Raw genomic sequence first — 18,338 nt, 5'->3', positions numbered from 1 at the left:
GATTCATAAAAAAAATACTTATTAATACAAGCAATTTTTACATATATCATAAAGCATAAGCACACTATATTACATATATTACACCACACGAATACAACTATCTTATTCCGACTCGCTCGTTTCTTCTTCTTCGGTTTTGGTTCGTTTTGCCAAGTTTCTAGGGATATATGATGTTCCCCTAATACGAACCATCGTTATCCACATTGGTTTAGAAAAACCGGGTGGTTTAGAGGTTCCCGGGTCATTGTTACAACTTAAGGACTTCGGGGGTTGACGATACATATAAAGTTCATCGGGGTTGGAATTAGATTTCTCTATTTTTATGCCCTTTCCCTTATTATTTTCTTTTGCCTTTTTAAATTCAGTTGGGGTAATTTCTATAACATCATCGGAATTCTCGTCGGAATCCGATTCATCGGAGAATTGGTAATCCTCCCAATATTTTGCTTCCTTGGCGGAAACACCATTGACCATAATTAACCTTGGTCGGTTGGTTGAGGATTTTCTTTTACTTAACCGTTTTATTATTTCCCCCACCGGTTCTATTTCTTCATCCGGTTCCTCCTCTTCCGGTTCTGATTCTTCTTCCGGTTCCGACTCTTCTTCCGATTCCTCTTCGGGAATTTGTGAATCAGTCCACGAATCATTCCAATTTACATTTGACTCTTCATTATTATTAGGTGAGTCAATGGGACTTGTTCTAGAGGTAGACATCTATCACATGATATCAAACGCGTTAAGAGATTAATATATCACATAATATTCACATGTTAAAAATATATAGTTTCCAACAAAATTTGTTAAGCAATCATTTTTCAAGTAAACACGGTCGAAGTCCAGACTCACTAATGCATCCTAACAAACTCGATAAGACACACTAATGCAAAATTCTGGTTCTCTAAGACCAACGCTCGGATACCAACTGAAATGTCCCGTTCTTATTGATTAAAAACGTTCCATATTAATTGATTTCGTTGCGAGGTTTTGACCTCTATATGAGACGTTTTTCAAAGACTGCATTCATTTTAAAACAAACCATAACCTTTATTTCATCAATAAAGGTTTAAAAAGCTTTACGTAGATTATCAAATAATGATAATCTAAAATATCCCGTTTACACACGACCATTACATAATGGTTTACAATACAAATATGTTACAACAAAATAAGCTTCTTGAATGCAGTTTTTACACAATATCATACAAGCATGGACTCCAAATCTCGTCCTTATTTAAGTATGTGACAGCGGAAGCTTTTAATAATCACCTGAGAATAAACATGCTTAAAACGTCAACAAAAATGTTGGTGAGTTATAGGTTTAACCTATATATATCAAATCATAATAATAGACCACAAGATTTCATATTTCAATACACATCCCATACATAGAGATAAAAATCATTCATATGGTGAACACCTGGTAACCGACATTAACAAGATGCATATATAAGAATATCCCCATCATTCCGGGACACCCTTCGGATATGATATAAATTTCGAAGTACTAAAGCATCCGGTACTTTGGATGGGGTTTGTTAAGCCCAATAGATCTATCTTTAGGATTCGCGTCAATTAGGGTGTCTGTTCCCTAATTCTTAGATTACCAGACTTAATAACAAGGGGCATATTCGATTTCGATAATTCAACCATAGAATGTAGTTTCACGTACTTGTGCCTATTTTGTAAATCATTTATAAAACCTGCATGTATTCTCATCCCAAAAATATTAGATTTTAAAAGTGAGACTATAACTCACTTTCACAGATTTTTACTTCGTCGGGAAGTAAGACTTGGCCACTGGTTGATTCACGAACCTATAACAATATATACATATATATCAAAGTATGTTCAAAATATATTTACAACACTTTTAATATATTTTGATGTTTTATGTTTATTAAGTCAGCTGTCCTCGTTAGTAACCTACAACTAGTTGTCCACAGTTAGATGTACAGAAATAAATCGATAAATATTATCTTGAATCAATCCACGACCCAGTGTATACGTATCTCAGTATTGATCACAACTCAAACTAAATATATTTTGGAATCAACCTCAACCCTGTATAGCTAACTCCAACATTCACATATAGAGTGTCTATGGTTGTTCCGAAATATATATAGATGTGTCGACATGATAGGTCGAAACATTGTATACGTGTCTATGGTATCTCAAGATTACATAATATACAATACAAGTTGATTAAGTTATGGTTGGAATAGATTTGTTACCAATTTTCACGTAGCTAAAATGAGAAAAATTATCCAATCTTGTTTTACCCATAACTTCTTCATTTTAAATCCGTTTTGAGTGAATGAAATTGCTATGGTTTCATATTGAACTCTATTTTATGAATCTAAATAGAAAAAGTATAGGTTTATAGTCGGAAAAATAAGTTACAAGTCATTTTTGTAAAGGTAGTCATTTCAGTCGAAAGAACGACGTCTAGATGACCATTTTAGAAAACATACTTCCACTTTGAGTTTAACCATAATTTTTGGATATAGTTTCATGTTCATAATAAAAATAATTTTCTCAGAATAACAACTTGAAAGTAAACTTGAAAGTATTCTTGATTTTATGTAACTAGAACTTGTAGAATATATGAAGAACACTTAGAACTTGAAGATAGAACTTGAGAGAGATCAATTAGATGAAGAAAATTGAAGAATGAATGTGTTTTTAGGTGTTTTTGGTCGTTGGTGTATGGATTAGATATAAAGGATATGTAATTTTGTTTTCATGTAAATAAGTCATGAATGATTACTCATATTTTTGTAATTTTATGAGATATTTCATGCTAGTTGCCAAATGATGGTTCCTACATGTGTTAGGTGACTCACATGGGCTGCTAAGAGCTGATCATTGGAGTGTATATACCAATAGTACATACATCTAAAAGCTGTGTATTGTACGAGTACGAATACGGGTGCATACGAGTAGAATTGTTGATGAAACTGAACGAGGATGTAATTGTAAGCATTTTTGTTAAGTAGAAGTATTTTAATAAGTGTATTGAAGTCTTTCAAAAGTGTATAAATACATATTAAAACACTACATGTATATACATTTTAACTGAGTCGTTAAGTCATCGTTAGTCGTTACATGTAAGTGTTGTTTTGAAACCTTTAGGTTAACGATCTTGTTAAATGTTGTTAACCCAATGTTTATAATATCAAATGAGATTTTAAATTATTATATTATCATGATATTATCATGTATAAATATCTCTTAATATGATATATATACATTAAATGTCTTTACAACGATAATCGTTACATATATGTCTCGTTTAAAAATCATTAAGTTAGTAGTCTTGTTTTTACATATGTAGTTCATTGTTAATATACTTAATGATATGTTTACTTATCATAGTATCATGTTAACTATATATATATCCATATATATGTCATCATATAGTTTTTACAAGTTTTAACGTTCGTGAATCACCGGTCAACTTGGGTGGTCAATTGTCAATATGAAACATATTTCAATTAATCAAGTCTTAACAAATTTGATTGCTTAACATGTTGGAAACATTTAATCATGTAAATATCAATCTCAATTAATATATATAAACATGGAAAAGTTCGGGTCACTACAGTACTAAACACCACACCCACTAGCCCTTCCGTCTAGTGAACATTCTGGGTGGGGGTGTTAAACCCGGTAGCTATCTTTAGGATTCACGTCAATTAGGCGTGAACTAATTCTCAAAATTAGTGATGTTCCCTAATTCTTAGGTTACCAAACAATAATAATCAGGGGAAAAATATTCATATCAATTGTGGCAATTATCACGTCCACATAATTCAATGGTCTTAATTATCACGTCCACAAAATTCATTCGAGGAATGTTTTGCTTGTGTCTATCTCGTCAAACATTTATAAAAGCATTTCATGTATTCGCAGTTCAAAATAAATTTCAAAAGCATTTAATAAAGCAGTTATAAAAACAGCGCATGTATTCTCAGTCCCAGAAAATGTAAAGAGCAAAAGGATTGACCTCATTTAACAAGAGTAGGATTGACCTCAGATTCACGAACCTATTATTCAATTGTATATTTATTAAAACATATAATAGAATCACATAAATTCCTTTATTATTTATATGTTTTTAGGTATGTAGAGTTTATACCAAATTCCATTAAATACTTATATTATATCTCAAATTATATGTTATATATATTTGTGTTGTATATGTATTTAGAATGATTAATATATATATATATATATATATATATATATATATATATATATATATATATATATATATATATATATATATATATATATATATATATATATATATATTTAGTTATCTTAATGTATTTAAAAAAATAAAAATAAAATCATAGTTTGTTACATATAAGTATTTTATATAAATGATGTTAGTATGTATTAAGTATATTTTATGTACAAAATATTTATCTGTAACAAAAATGATGGTTTTGTTAATAATGATTTCCTGATAAAAATAACTTTATTAAAAATGATAAAATTAACAATAATAATGATATTGTAAAAAAAATAATACTTTTGTTTAATAATAATAATAATTATACTAATAATTACAAAAGTGATATTAATACTACTATTAATGAAATTAATGATAACTCGTATTATTTTCATATTAATAATAATAATCTTAATAATCCTATTCCTAATAATAATAATAATACGACTATTAGTGATACTAATAATAATATTCATACTTGTATTTATAATCCTAATAAATGAAAAATTGTATCATCATATTTATATTAGTAATCATAATATTAATGATTAATTTTTCATAATACTTAATAATAATGATTCTAATACTTAATGATAATGATAATAATATCCATAATGATAAGTGTAATAATAACAATAAGAATAATAATCATAATAACAATACAAATAATAATAATAATAATAATAATAATAATAATAATAATAATAATAATAATAATAATAATAATAATAATAATAATAATAATAATAATAATAATAATAATAATAATAATAATAATAATAATAATAATAATAATAATAATAATGGTAAGAATAATCAATTTAAAAATTGAAAACTACCTCCTAAATTCGGAATAAAAAGAAATGCCTCCGCCGGGTCTCGAACCCGAGACCTCTCGAAACCCGACACCACCCCTTAACCATCCATCCATTCCTGCTTTTCTAATGTATGCAACTTTTAATTTTATTTAACTCCAAATAATTGTCTGATCTTCTTCTTCAATACTCACAGACCAAAACTACTTTAACAAAACCATTTGTCAACAATAAATTAAAAGTTTGGCTTTGATTTTTGTAATATCATAAACTGGTTTTGAATACGTTCGTTCACAGGCAACAAAATAAAAAATAAAAAAAGAAACCTGCTGTGTACCGTCGCTAAACACAAAAATAACTCAAAATTTGATTCACTTTTCAAGACGTTTTTAGACTAGAATCACAACATGAATTGTGTTACAAATCCCCATTAGAAACCTCTTGAATCCTTAATTGAACCATAAACTTAAAAACGAATTCGAATTCGATCACTGAAAATTTGTTGACTTTTTAAATTTAAAACTTGACTCTTCAAATTCGAGTTCGATTTAGCGAATTACAACTTGAGAATTTAAAGAAACAATCACGATGTGATTTAAAACACTTCTGCATTTACGGATTTTTATAAGTAATCCTAACTTGATCTATTGATATAAAGTGATACGTATAGGGGAAAAGAAAAAGAAAAAAATTTTGTTTTTGTTCTTAAAATTACCCGTTTTATTTATCAGTTAACAAACGAATTTATGTTGTAAAATCTGAGTAATTTTCATAATAACAATAATTGATTGATTACCTGTAGGGTTGTTAGTCGACATAGGTTCACAAGCAAGCAGAAAAAATAAAGAAAAAAAATTAAACAGATAGTGATATTCGCCCATGTGATCCCATATCTGCGTATATATATTATATTTAGTATTGTATATTATTAAATATATAATAGTATATTAATATTAGTAATTAAAATGTTTTTAGATAATATTATCTAGTTCTTAATCAAAGAATTTATTAAATTTATAGATAAGTATAATATATAATGATATATTAATTATCATAATAAAAGAATGATAATAACAACATTATTAAGGGTAATAATATTACTACAATTTATTAATCATGTATTATTTAATGATTATATATAACAACATATATTGGGTATTTAATATCTATACCTGTTATACATATAATGTACATAAAATCAATAATTATGTATATCAATCATGTGTGTGTATATATATATATATATATATATATATATATATATATATATATATATATATATATATATATATATATATATATATATATAAACTTCCACTACTACGTATTTATTTATGTTTTAGATATCAAGTAAATGAATATATTTATTATATATATTGAAACAATAATTTCAGAGCATATCATTTAGTACTTTATTAGTAGTGACAATTTAGATATATTTAATCTACTCTCTATGTCTAAATAAACATTTTTAAATAACAAGTTTAAGTTTTTCCTTCGTAAAAATTAAATCACATGATAGTTCGTTATTATAATTAATTTATAATATTTAATTGTTTACATGTATAGTTGTTTATATATTCATTTCTATTTACAATTAAAGGTTCGTAAATCGTCGAGAGTAGTCGAAGGTCAATTGAATATATGAAACAGTTCAAAATTTTTGAGACTCAACATTATCAACTTTGCTTATCGTGTCAGAATCATATAAAGATTAGGTTTAAATTTGGTCGGAAATTTCCGGGTCGTCACAGTACCTACCCGTTAAAGAAATTTCGTCCCGAAATTTGAGTGGGATGGTCATGGATGACAATAAGTATGTTTTCATGACAATTATGAGCTGATACATATAGTTTTATTAACGTTGAGTAATATAGATAAAACGATTTGATTATGTGATGCGTACGAGTGAAGCTGTCTCAAAAGGAATGAAATGAGAAATAAAGTTTTATCTTAACTTTTGACGTTGTCTTGGTTGAATTCCGGAATTCAAGGGATTTAAAGAAAATCTTCGAAATCTAAAAGATTTGATGCTTCGGCGAATAAGGAAATTAGGATCTCTCTATTTTAATGCAGAGATCTGCCTTGATTTCTCTATCAGCTATTTCACTATAAATTACTTCTTCTATTCCGTTACTTTTACCATTCCTATACTCACTTCCTAAATTCAATAGATTGTGAAAATGCTTAACCCAGTTCTAATCCTTGTCCTTATCCTTACTATCGCAACCATTATTCTCCTTTTCCAACTTTCACCAGAGGAATCTGCTTACTTCTACTTTTACCTTGGGTGATACTATTCTTAATTATACCGTGTCTTTATATTGCTATTCGTATTTATATCCACGATTTGTAACTTCCGTGTTGTTATTGGGCTTTATATTTTATCTTATATTTTGGAGCTCTTTGCCTTTTTATTCTCCTCCCGACCTCTAATAAAGCTAGTAACGGTCCAGAATTTGTAAGTATGAATTTCGGAATGAACATAGTTAATGTTCTAAGAAAGAAATCGTAATGGCACGATCTTGATTTGTCAAATTACCAGAATTCAAGAGATAAGATAGAACTAACAGGAAGATATATTCTTGATATGTTTGGAGATTAGGTAGAATGTAAGAGTCGTGTAACATGGCACATGATGACGTTATGGTCTGTGAATCATCACGTTTCATTAGAAACTCGGCATGACTTACTGTAATATAATCACGTTGATCAAGTGTCGTTATATTATACTAACTCATGCTTCAGTTCCCAACACTACTTCAATAACATTCATATTTTAAGTTCGAAATTTTCAGAATTTAAGAACTGCAACAGTTTCCTTACTGATGTAACACTGACATCGCGAAGAGATAAATAATTTCAGACGATAATATTTATGAAAATATCTTCAGAAATATCGAAGATATTTATGATGATATTTTGGAATTTCTAAGTTCGATGGTTGATGGAGAAAGATTTTCCGCAAGATTTTAACATGACATCGGAGCAAGATATTCTTTAAAGATTTCAACGGATCCAGAATTATCTGGATTCTTTGACTATAGGGTATGGTCCTTGTATTTGTCCTTGGTCTCCTTCGTGGTTAGCTCAATCCGTTTTCCAGTTCCAACTTTTCTGAGCTTTTCCAACATACTATTCTTTATCATTAAACTTTCGACGATTAAGGTCGTTTACGGTTGTCTACAGTTTCTACTGCTTCATTCAGCTTTTTCAACATTCGGAGTATTGATTTGTAGACTGAGTGCTATTCAGAATTTCAGAATGAAAGACCATAATTCTAAGAGATAAATGTTATACATATAACTGTTGATGTAGATATGCTGTGAGCTTTCAAAGTACTGATTGCTGATTCCCGGTAATTGGTATGGAAATTCTCGTTACAAGATGCAGATGAGTATATGATAAGGTTTTAATGAATATAATGAGGTTTCGGAAAAATCAAAGATCAATGAAGTTGTTGGTAAGTTTATTGCTAATGTGATGGAATATAAACGGGTCTTCGGTAACGATGACGAAAGGCAACTTATATATCACGGTTATAATAAGCCTAATCCGAATGAAAGTCGTAGTTGTCTTGTTGGAGCTGTGACAAAATTTTACTAATTTGAAAAGGAATTGAAAAGTTGTTTTTGGTAATAACAACGCCAAAGGAGCTATCACAGATACGTGTTGAACGTTTACTCAGGTTTCGATTATTTTCAGGTGCATAACTATATGCATAAATCTTTTTTCTCGTAGATGAAGTGCGGTTGGTTCATCCTCTCGATTGAGGTGTTTTCAAGAATCATGAAAGGTTTGAACGCAGATTTGTAATCGTCAAGATACAAACGAGGTTTAAGATGAAATCAAGTGGCAAACTTGAAGAGATGTTTAGTTTCATATGTTATAATAAATATTTTAATTCATTTTAATTGTCCAAATGATATTAGTCCACAGTCGATAGTCCACAGTTGACAGTCCAATAATTCATATATAGTTTAATATATAATATTCGAATTAATTAATACGTATCGTGACCCGTGTACATATCTCAGACTCGATCACAACTCAAATTATATATATTATTGTAGAATTAACCTCAACCCTGTATTGCTAACTCCAGCATTACTGCATATAGAGTGTCTATGGTCATTCCAAATAATATATATAGATGCGTCGATATGATATGTCAAAACCTTGTATACGTGTCCTGATATTTAAAGTGCATAAAATAAATAACAGAAATTAAATGACGATAAATAAAATTACGAGAATTAAATTTGCGATCAATAAAATGCGATAAATAAATTGCGATAAATGAAAGACAATACGGATTTAACAGTTATCTAGGAACAGTTAGCGTGGATTCTTAACAAATTTTCTCATAGTTAATTTGTTTGTTTCTAACAAATTTTATTTTGTCCAATGTTTTCTTCATTATGCCACTTGTTGGATTCCGATAAATCAAAATCCAAATATGAATTTGAATAAAAAAGGTTATTCTACAGTGGATGGATACATATATCTGTGGATGTAAGTAGGATAGTAAATGACTGTTGAATCAGATTCGAAGAATGTACAATGTAACTTATCAATGTGAAATCTAAATATTCCTCGGGTATTACCTACCCGTTAAAATATTTTCACCATTAACAGTTTGTACAAAAGAATTTTTAATTACAATCTTTATGAAAATATATATACATATATATTTTCTTTAGATGAAATCATGGATTTAATGAGTCAATATGATATTAGACTCATTTGATTTACTGTTAGAACAAGGATATATAATCTTTAAAACATTAGAGATTACATAAATGCCATGTCAAACAAAGATAATTGAGGTAGAACGATACGTAGTATGATGATTATAATCGAGGTATAGAATGAGATGTTGAGGCGTGTTTTGTTGATGGTACGGGTGCTGTTATTGATGGTACTGTTGGTGCCGGTGATGTTGCTGAAGCTGGTATGTTTTGCACCATATTTTCCCAAGTTATTACTCGAGCACGAAGTTCGTTGACTTATTCTATTATTACGGGATGATTGTCGGTCGAAGCGAGCGGATGAATGAGATTTATAATTGTGGATAGAATATAATCATGGCGATATTCAGAAAATGAGTGTGAAAATGGTGTTTCGGACTAGTTCGCCAGTAAATGCTTCAGGTTCTTCGCCGAGTGGGCCATTTGGTTGGTGGAAAGGATCACCTTCTTCACGTCTTCATTGATTAATTAGACTACGAACTCATCAGATGAGTTGGGGATGGCTGATTGGTTGGTTCATTCTGGTGACGCTGCTTTCGGAGCTCGAGTGAAATTCCATATCGGAATAGCTGTCGGAATCCGAGGAATTCGAACTGGTTGAGGGATTCATCTCGTACGATCAGATGAAGGATTTTCGATAAGAAATAGATTATAGGATGTAGATTAGTACCCTGCAATACATAATTTACATATGCATATATAATACTAAAATCTCATAAGTTACGGAGGAATCTACGGAAGCTGTCAGGCAAAGTCTACAGTAGCAGGTACGCTAAGATATGAATTTTGTCTATACACTATTCATGCAGTCAATGCAGTAAAACGTGTCTAGAATAAGAAATGATAAGCAGGTAATTTCCGACAAGAAATGATAAGCAAAACTTTTGACATGCAGACACGGTCGAAGTCCAGACTCACTAATGCATCTAAACAACTATCAGTTAGACACACTAATGCAAGACCTGGTTCGCTAAGACCACCGCTCTGATACCAACTCTAATGGCCCATCCTAATCCATCCGGACGAAGTCCATCTCGATTATAAATGATTCATAATAGTTGATTACATCGCGAGGTACTTGAGCTCTATATGCTACATTTTACAAACATTGCATTCATTTTTAAAAGACAAACTTGCTTTACATTGTAAGTTAACGATATGCATGCCATTTCATAATATATCCAACTATAATTGACTTAATAATAATCTTGATGAACTCAAAGACTCGAATGCAACGTCTTTTGAAATATGTCATGAATGACTCCAAGTAATATCTCTAAAATGAGCAAATGCACAGCGGAAGATTTCTTTCATACCTGAGAATAAACATGCTTTCAAGTGTCAACCAAAAGGTTGGTGAGTTCATAGGTTTATCATAAAACAATAAAATTCATCATTTTGATAGACCACAAGATTTAAACGTTGCATGGTACAAATGGGCCCGAATCCTATACCCACCTGTAATGTACATGCGATACCTTTTAAATACAGTACACCTTTCTCGTGTACGAAATCATCTTTCAAAAATCTTAGTAACCGTACAAATATCTCGTGCACAAAAATAACATACACATAACCTGTGTATAAAATCATTCTCTCGATACATAACATTCACTTTTCATTGCTTTCATAGCTTGGCTTGGTAACCGACCTTAACATATAATTCGCATAATAATATCCCCAAAACAGAACATCTCGTCTGTATAATAATCATATAAACTTCGAAGTACTAAACACCACGCCCACTAGCCCTTCCGTCTAGTGAACATTCTGGGTGGGGCTGTTAAACCCGGTAGCTATCTTTAGGATTCGCGTCAATTAGGCGTGCACTAATTCTCAAAATTAGTGATGTTCCCTAATTCTTAGGTTACCAAGCAATAATAATCAGGGGGAAAATATTCATATCAATTGTGGCAATTATCACGTTCACATAATTCAATGATGGCAATTATCACGTCCACATAATTCATTCGAGAAATGTTTTGCTTGTGTCTATCTCGTCAAACATTTATAAAAGCATTTCATGTATTCGCAGTTCAAAATATATTTCAAAAACATTTAATAAAGCAGTTATAAAAACAGCGCATGTATTCTCAGTCCCAAAAAATGTAAAGAGTAAAATGGAGCAAATGAACTCACCATACTGTATTTTTTAGTAAAAATACATATGACGTCATTTAACAAAAGTAGGGTTGACCTCAGATTCACGAACCTATTATTCAATTGTATATTTATTAAAACATATAATAGAATCACATAAATTCCTTTATTATTTATATGTTTTTAGGTATGTAGAGTTTATACCAAATTCCATTAAATACTTATATTATATCTCAAATTATATGTTATATATATTTGTGTTGTATATGTATTTAGAATGATTAATATATATATATATTTAGTTATCTTAATGTATTAAAAAAAATAAAAATAAAATCATAGTTTGTTACATATAAGTATTTTATATAAATGATGTTAGTATGTATTAAGTATATTTTATGTACAAAATATTTATCTGTAACAAAAATGATGGTTTTGTTAATAATGATTTCCTGATAATAATAACTTTATTAAAAATGATAAAATTAACAATAATAATGATATTGTAAAAAAAATGATACTTTTTTTTAATAATAATAATAATTATACTAATAATTACAAAAGTGATATTAATACTAATATTAATGAAATTAATGATAACTCGTATTATTTTCATATTAATAATAATAATCACAATAATCCTATTCCTAATAATAATAATAATACGACTATTAGTGATACTAATAATAATATTCATACTTGTATTTATAATCCTAATAAATGAAAAATTGTATCATCATATTTATATTAGTAATCATAATATTAATGATTAATTTTTCATAATACTTAAAAATAATGATTCTAATACTTAATGATAATGATAATAATATCCATAATGATAAGTGTAATAATAACAATAAGAATAATAATCATAATAACAATAACATTACAAATAATAATAATAATAATAATAATAATAATAATAATAATAATAATAATAATAATAATAATAATGGTAAGAATAATCAATTTAAAAATTGAAAACTACCTCCTAAATTCGGAATAAAAAGAAATGCCTCCGCCGTGTCTCGAACCCGAGACCTCTCGAAACCCAACACCACCCCTTAACCATCCATCCATTCCTGCTTTTCTAATGTATGCAACTTTTAATTTTATTTACCTCTAAATAATTGTCTGATCTTCTTCTTCAATACTCACAGACCAAAACTACTTTAACAAAACCATTTGTCAATAATAAATTAAAAGTTTGGCTTTGATTTTTGTAATATCATAAACTGGTTTTGAATACGTTCGTTCACAGGCAACAAAATATAAAAAATATAAATAAAAATAAAAAGAAAGAAAGAAACCTGTTGTGTACCGTCGCTAAGCACAAACATAACTCAAAATTTGATTCACTTTTCAAGACGTTTTTAGACCAGAATCACAACATGAATTGTGTTACAAATCCCCATTAGAAACCTCTTGAATCCTTAATTGAACCATAAACTTAAAAACGAATTCGAATTCGATCACTGAAAATTTGTTGACTTTTTAAATTTAAAACTTGACTCTTCAAATTCGAGTTTGATTTAGCGAATTACAACTTGAGAATTTAAAGAAACAATCACGATGTGATTTAAAACACTTCTGCATTTACATATTTTTATAAGTAATCCTAACTTGATCTATTGATATAAAGTGATACGTACAGGGGAAAAGAAAAAGAAAAAAAAATCTGTTTTTGTTCTTAAAATTTCCCGTTTTATTTATCAGTTAACAAACGAATTTATGTTGTAAAATCTGAGTAATTTTCATAATAACAATAATTGATTGATTACCTGTAGGGTTGTTAGTCGACATAGGTTCACAAGCAAGCAGAAGAAATAAAGAAAAAAAAATTAAACAGATAGTGATATTCGCCCATGTGATCTCATATCTGTGTATATATATATTATATTTAGTATTGTATATTATTAAATATATAATACTATATTAATATTAGTAATTAAAATGTTTTTAGATAATATTTTCTAGTTCTTAATCAAAGAATTTATTAAATTTATAGATAAGTATAATATATAATGATATATTAATTATCATAATAAAAGAATGATAATAACAACATTATTAAGGGTAATAATATTACTACAATTTATTAATCATGTATTATTTAATGATTATATATAACAACATATATTGGGTATTTAATATCTATACCTGTTATACATATAATGTACATAAAATCAATAATTATGTATATCAATCATATATATATATATATATATATATATATATATATATATATATATATATATATATATATATATATATATATATATATATATATATATATATATATATATATATATATATATATATATATATAAATTTCCACTACTACGTATTTATTTATGTTTTAGATATCAAGTAAATGAATATATTTATTATATATATTGAAACAATAATTTCAGAGCATATCATTTAGTACTTTATTAGTAGTGACAATTTAGATATATTTAATCTACTCTCTATGTCTAAATAAACATTTTTAAATAACAAGTTTAAGTTTTTCCTTCGTAAAAATTAAATCACATGATAGTTCGTTATTATAATTAATTTGTAATATTTAATTGTTTACATGTATAGTTGTTTATATATTCGTTTCTATTTACAATTAAAGGTTCGTGAATCGTCGAGAGGAGTCGAAGGTTAATTGAATATATGAAACAGTTCAAACTTTTTGAGACTCAACATTATCGACTTTGCTTATCGTGTCAGAATCATATAAAGATTAAGTTTAAATTTGGTCAGAAATTTTCGGGTCGTCACAGTGCTTGGCAGTGTTCGAGCTCGGCTCATGTCGAGCCTTAAATTTTGAGCTCGGGCTCGGCTCGCGATACAAATTAAAAGCTCCAGCTCGAGCTCGGCTCGTGAATAGCTCATTTTGTCTTAAATACTTTAGCTTGAATTGAGCTCGACTCGTTAAGTAAAAATCAAGCTCGTTAAGGAAAAACTTGAGCTCATTAGGGAAAAACTCAAGCTCGAATTTTGCAAGCCTACATTTCAGTCACAAGTGATAATTTCATTTACAAAAGTCATATTAATATCCTCCAAGTTGAATACTTGAAAATAAAACTAAAGTTTATCATACAAGCTAAAATAATTCAACCATTCTAAACGAGTACAGAACATATAAATAAGCCAAAATAATTCAACCATGCTAAATTTAAACCAACCATGTCTAAACAAGATCACATGTGGTCAATATTCCAAATTTACTAAGCCATATTAATGAAACCAAAATGCCATCAGGTAATATACTTGTGGATTACAAGTTCAAAAAAACCATTACAAACACTCAAAAGAACCCGCTTTCCTGCAATATATAAAACAAAGTAGCATTAGACAATATACTTCAATATTAATGTTATCGTTATAATCATACAAGTAAACATACCTTCAATTCGACTATTTAACATCGGGTAATATAACCTCTATTGGTAAATCCTCCTACAAAAATCAAAATCACCATGTTAAGAAATAATGACATACTAGGTATATACATTAAAAAAATTAAAAAGTACCTTCATTCTCTTCTTTAATCCAAAATTTTACCTTATCCAATCCCCTCCACAAATCAACATTTGTACTGTTTCAGGTGCCAAACAAGATCGGAATGGTTCGATGACTCTGCCCCATGCACTAAATGTGGACTCTGATGCAACTGTTGATATTGGAATAGCAAGTACATCTATGGCCATTTTTGACAAAACCGAAAACTTCAATTTATGAATGTTCCACCACTCTAAGACATTGAATGAATCCATTCCTCCTTGCATTATGTATAAGCCTTCATCATAGTACATCTTAAGTTCAGAAACTTGTGGCTTCTGCAAATCCACTTCTTTGATATATTTCTCGTACTCTTCCCATCCCGATCCATTTGATGCGTGTTCACTAACCCAATTGCTTCCTTTAGTAGTTTTGATTCCATTTATTGAAGCCTCCTTAATCAACGCATTTTGCATCTCTAAGTAGTCTTTATACATATCCTCAAGTGCATCCTCTACTTCTTTAATGTTCTTGGCAGCTTGATCCTCCGTATATAAAATGTTGTAGGACATTCCAATCAACCATTTTTTGAACCTTGGATCGAGAACAGAAGCTATAGCCATAAGTAGATGGCACTCCCCCCAATACTTGTCAAACTTTTCCTTTATAGCTTTAACCATATCACGAACAAAATGATCTTCAGACATCGCTCCTTTATCTAATGTTTGACTTTATAGACTTCAATAAGATATAAATTGGCAGTTGGATAATGACTTTCCGAAATGATATTAGTACACACCTACAAATGACAAATATAAGAGAATCAATGTCTTGTTACTATACTGTGATTAAGAACTAAAAATAAGATATTACTACGTAAGATATATATATATATATATATATATATATATATATATATATATATATATATATATATATATATATATATATATATATATATATCTTAGTGATATAGAAATAGAAACTAATTGAATACCTTGAAAACTTTCAGAATTTCACACACATTTGTCACATTTTGTCAATCTTGATTTGTTGGTAAATGTTGAAATTTAGGTTCGTATTTTGAATAGCTAATACAACACTCATAAGTTAGTATAGATAAATAATTTTGAAATAAAAAAGACATAATATATATATATATATATATATATATATATATATATACTGACCTTGGAAAAACATCTTTAAACTTAAGAGCAAGTGACAATATATCATAGGTTGAGTTCCACCTTGTTGGAACATCAATCAATAACTTCTATCACGTACTTTCAACTGATGTGCAACATTAGAAAATATTTGTCGTCTTGCCTCCGAGTAATTAATGTATTTCACAGCTTCACGAACTTCTTCGATAACATGATTGATCTTTGAAAGTCCATCTTTAACACAAATATTTAAGATATGTGCACAACATCTAACATGTAACAACTTACCCTTGCAAGGAAGCTTTCTCACTAAAGAAAAATTTCTTTTTAATGTCTCAACCACCCTGTCATTGTATGAAGCATTATCCACAGAGATAGAGAACACCTTATCCTCAATTCCCCAATCCTGCAAACAATTGTAAATGCCGTTTGCAATGTCGAGTCCGGTACGAGGAGGAGGAACGTGAACAAAATTTAGCACACGTCTATGTAATCTGTGAGATAAATATATAATTACATGTTACATGTTAAATAATAACAAATAATAGCAAACTAATAAATTTTAAACTACATGTGTATATAATCAGTATATTCAAAAAGCTCTTAGTTGACATGTGTCCGGACCACAGTTCAATAGTTTAATTGACCACAATGCCTAAGTGCTAAGAGTTATTTGTAAATTTGATGGATGTTAGACAATATCATATTGCCTTTTTATCTAAGTCAACTAAAACTAAACGTGATGTACTGATATCAAATAAAAAAACCAATCAAACCTCCATTTATAATCAATAAAGTGTTCAGTGATGACCATGTACTCGATCCTTTGATGAGACGACTTCCAGCAATCAGTTGTCAAACTAATTGTTGAGATGGTATTCGTAAGGGCTTTTAACTTTTTTTTCTCATGCTCATACAACTTGATACAATCTGTTTTAGTTGTTACTCTGCTTACTTTGTCAAACAAAGGATTAGCAGTTTTTATCATGCAAACAAACAGTTCATCCTCAACAACATTAAAAGGTTGCTCAGTACCCATTATCTAGGCTACAATTGCTTCCCTCATCTTGTTAGCATCATACTTTGTATTTGGTGCAACCAACACAGAAGGCTTTTCATATCTTATATCAGCCTCAGGTTGAAAATTTAACATTTGTTGAGTTCTTTGGTATTGTATACGTAGCGAACAAGTATCTAAGTGCCGCCTATATGTTGATGTAGTGCCACTTTTAGACTTAGCCAATCGTTTCTTGCAGTGAATACACTCAACTTTTTGTATGCCATTTTTAAGAGTGACAACCACAAAATCATCCCACACATTTGAGGTCTTTCGACGCTTAGGCTTCAACTCCACTTCATCTTCTTCCTCGTGTTTTTCTACGTTTTCCACTCCAACGCTTGTATGTTCGCCACTATCTAAGTTATTTGGTACATTATCAGTCGGAAGACCCTCACTACCATCAATGTCTACATACTTATATGCAGTCCTTGATGAAGAAGCTTGCAATGGACTAATCGGGTTCATTTCACTTGTTCCTTCCATTTCACTTGTACATAGTCAAACAAGATTATCAGTATTTATTTTTCTTTTATTTACTAAAAAATTTAACACACTTACTACATATTTTTTTTTATTAACACCTACTCAGATACATTCTCTTGCATCATATAATACTTACAGTTAACTTGTTACTATTAAATACTACTATATTTTTTGAAGAAGACTTACAGTTTAACTTAATAGCTAAAATTACCAACGAAGCATTGCTTCAAT

At 29.1% G+C, this 18,338-nt stretch overlaps 1 protein-coding gene across 1 annotated transcript; it reads right to left on the bottom strand.

The window, feature by feature from the left end:
• Positions 1-15,194: 15,194 nt before the first annotated feature.
• Positions 15,195-16,105, bottom strand: LOC139874898 (zinc finger BED domain-containing protein RICESLEEPER 2-like). The gene is made up of 2 exons (XM_071862288.1): positions 15,462-16,105; positions 15,195-15,222 (listed from the first exon to the last, which is right to left on the bottom strand). Exons 1-2 carry the CDS (start codon positions 16,103-16,105, stop codon positions 15,195-15,197), a joined length of 672 nt encoding a protein of 223 aa, XP_071718389.1.
• Between the last annotated feature and the right edge of the window lie 2,233 nt (positions 16,106-18,338).

This window comes from Rutidosis leptorrhynchoides, chromosome 11 (assembly GCF_046630445.1).
Source record: "Rutidosis leptorrhynchoides isolate AG116_Rl617_1_P2 chromosome 11, CSIRO_AGI_Rlap_v1, whole genome shotgun sequence".
NCBI classification, from domain to species: Eukaryota; Viridiplantae; Streptophyta; class Magnoliopsida; order Asterales; family Asteraceae; genus Rutidosis; species Rutidosis leptorrhynchoides.
The sequence above is the reverse complement of the archived record's forward strand: the minus strand, read 5'-3'. Positions and strand labels throughout refer to the sequence as shown.

Coding starts and splice junctions, on each gene's coding strand:
- LOC139874898 (XM_071862288.1), bottom strand. CDS start 16,105: ATGTCTGAAGATCATTTTGTTCGTGATATGGTTAAAGCTATAAAGGAA. Junction 15,223..15,461: donor TGTGGAGGGGATTGGATAAG/GTAAAATTTTGG, acceptor TATATATTGCAG/GAAAGCGGGTTCTTTTGAGT.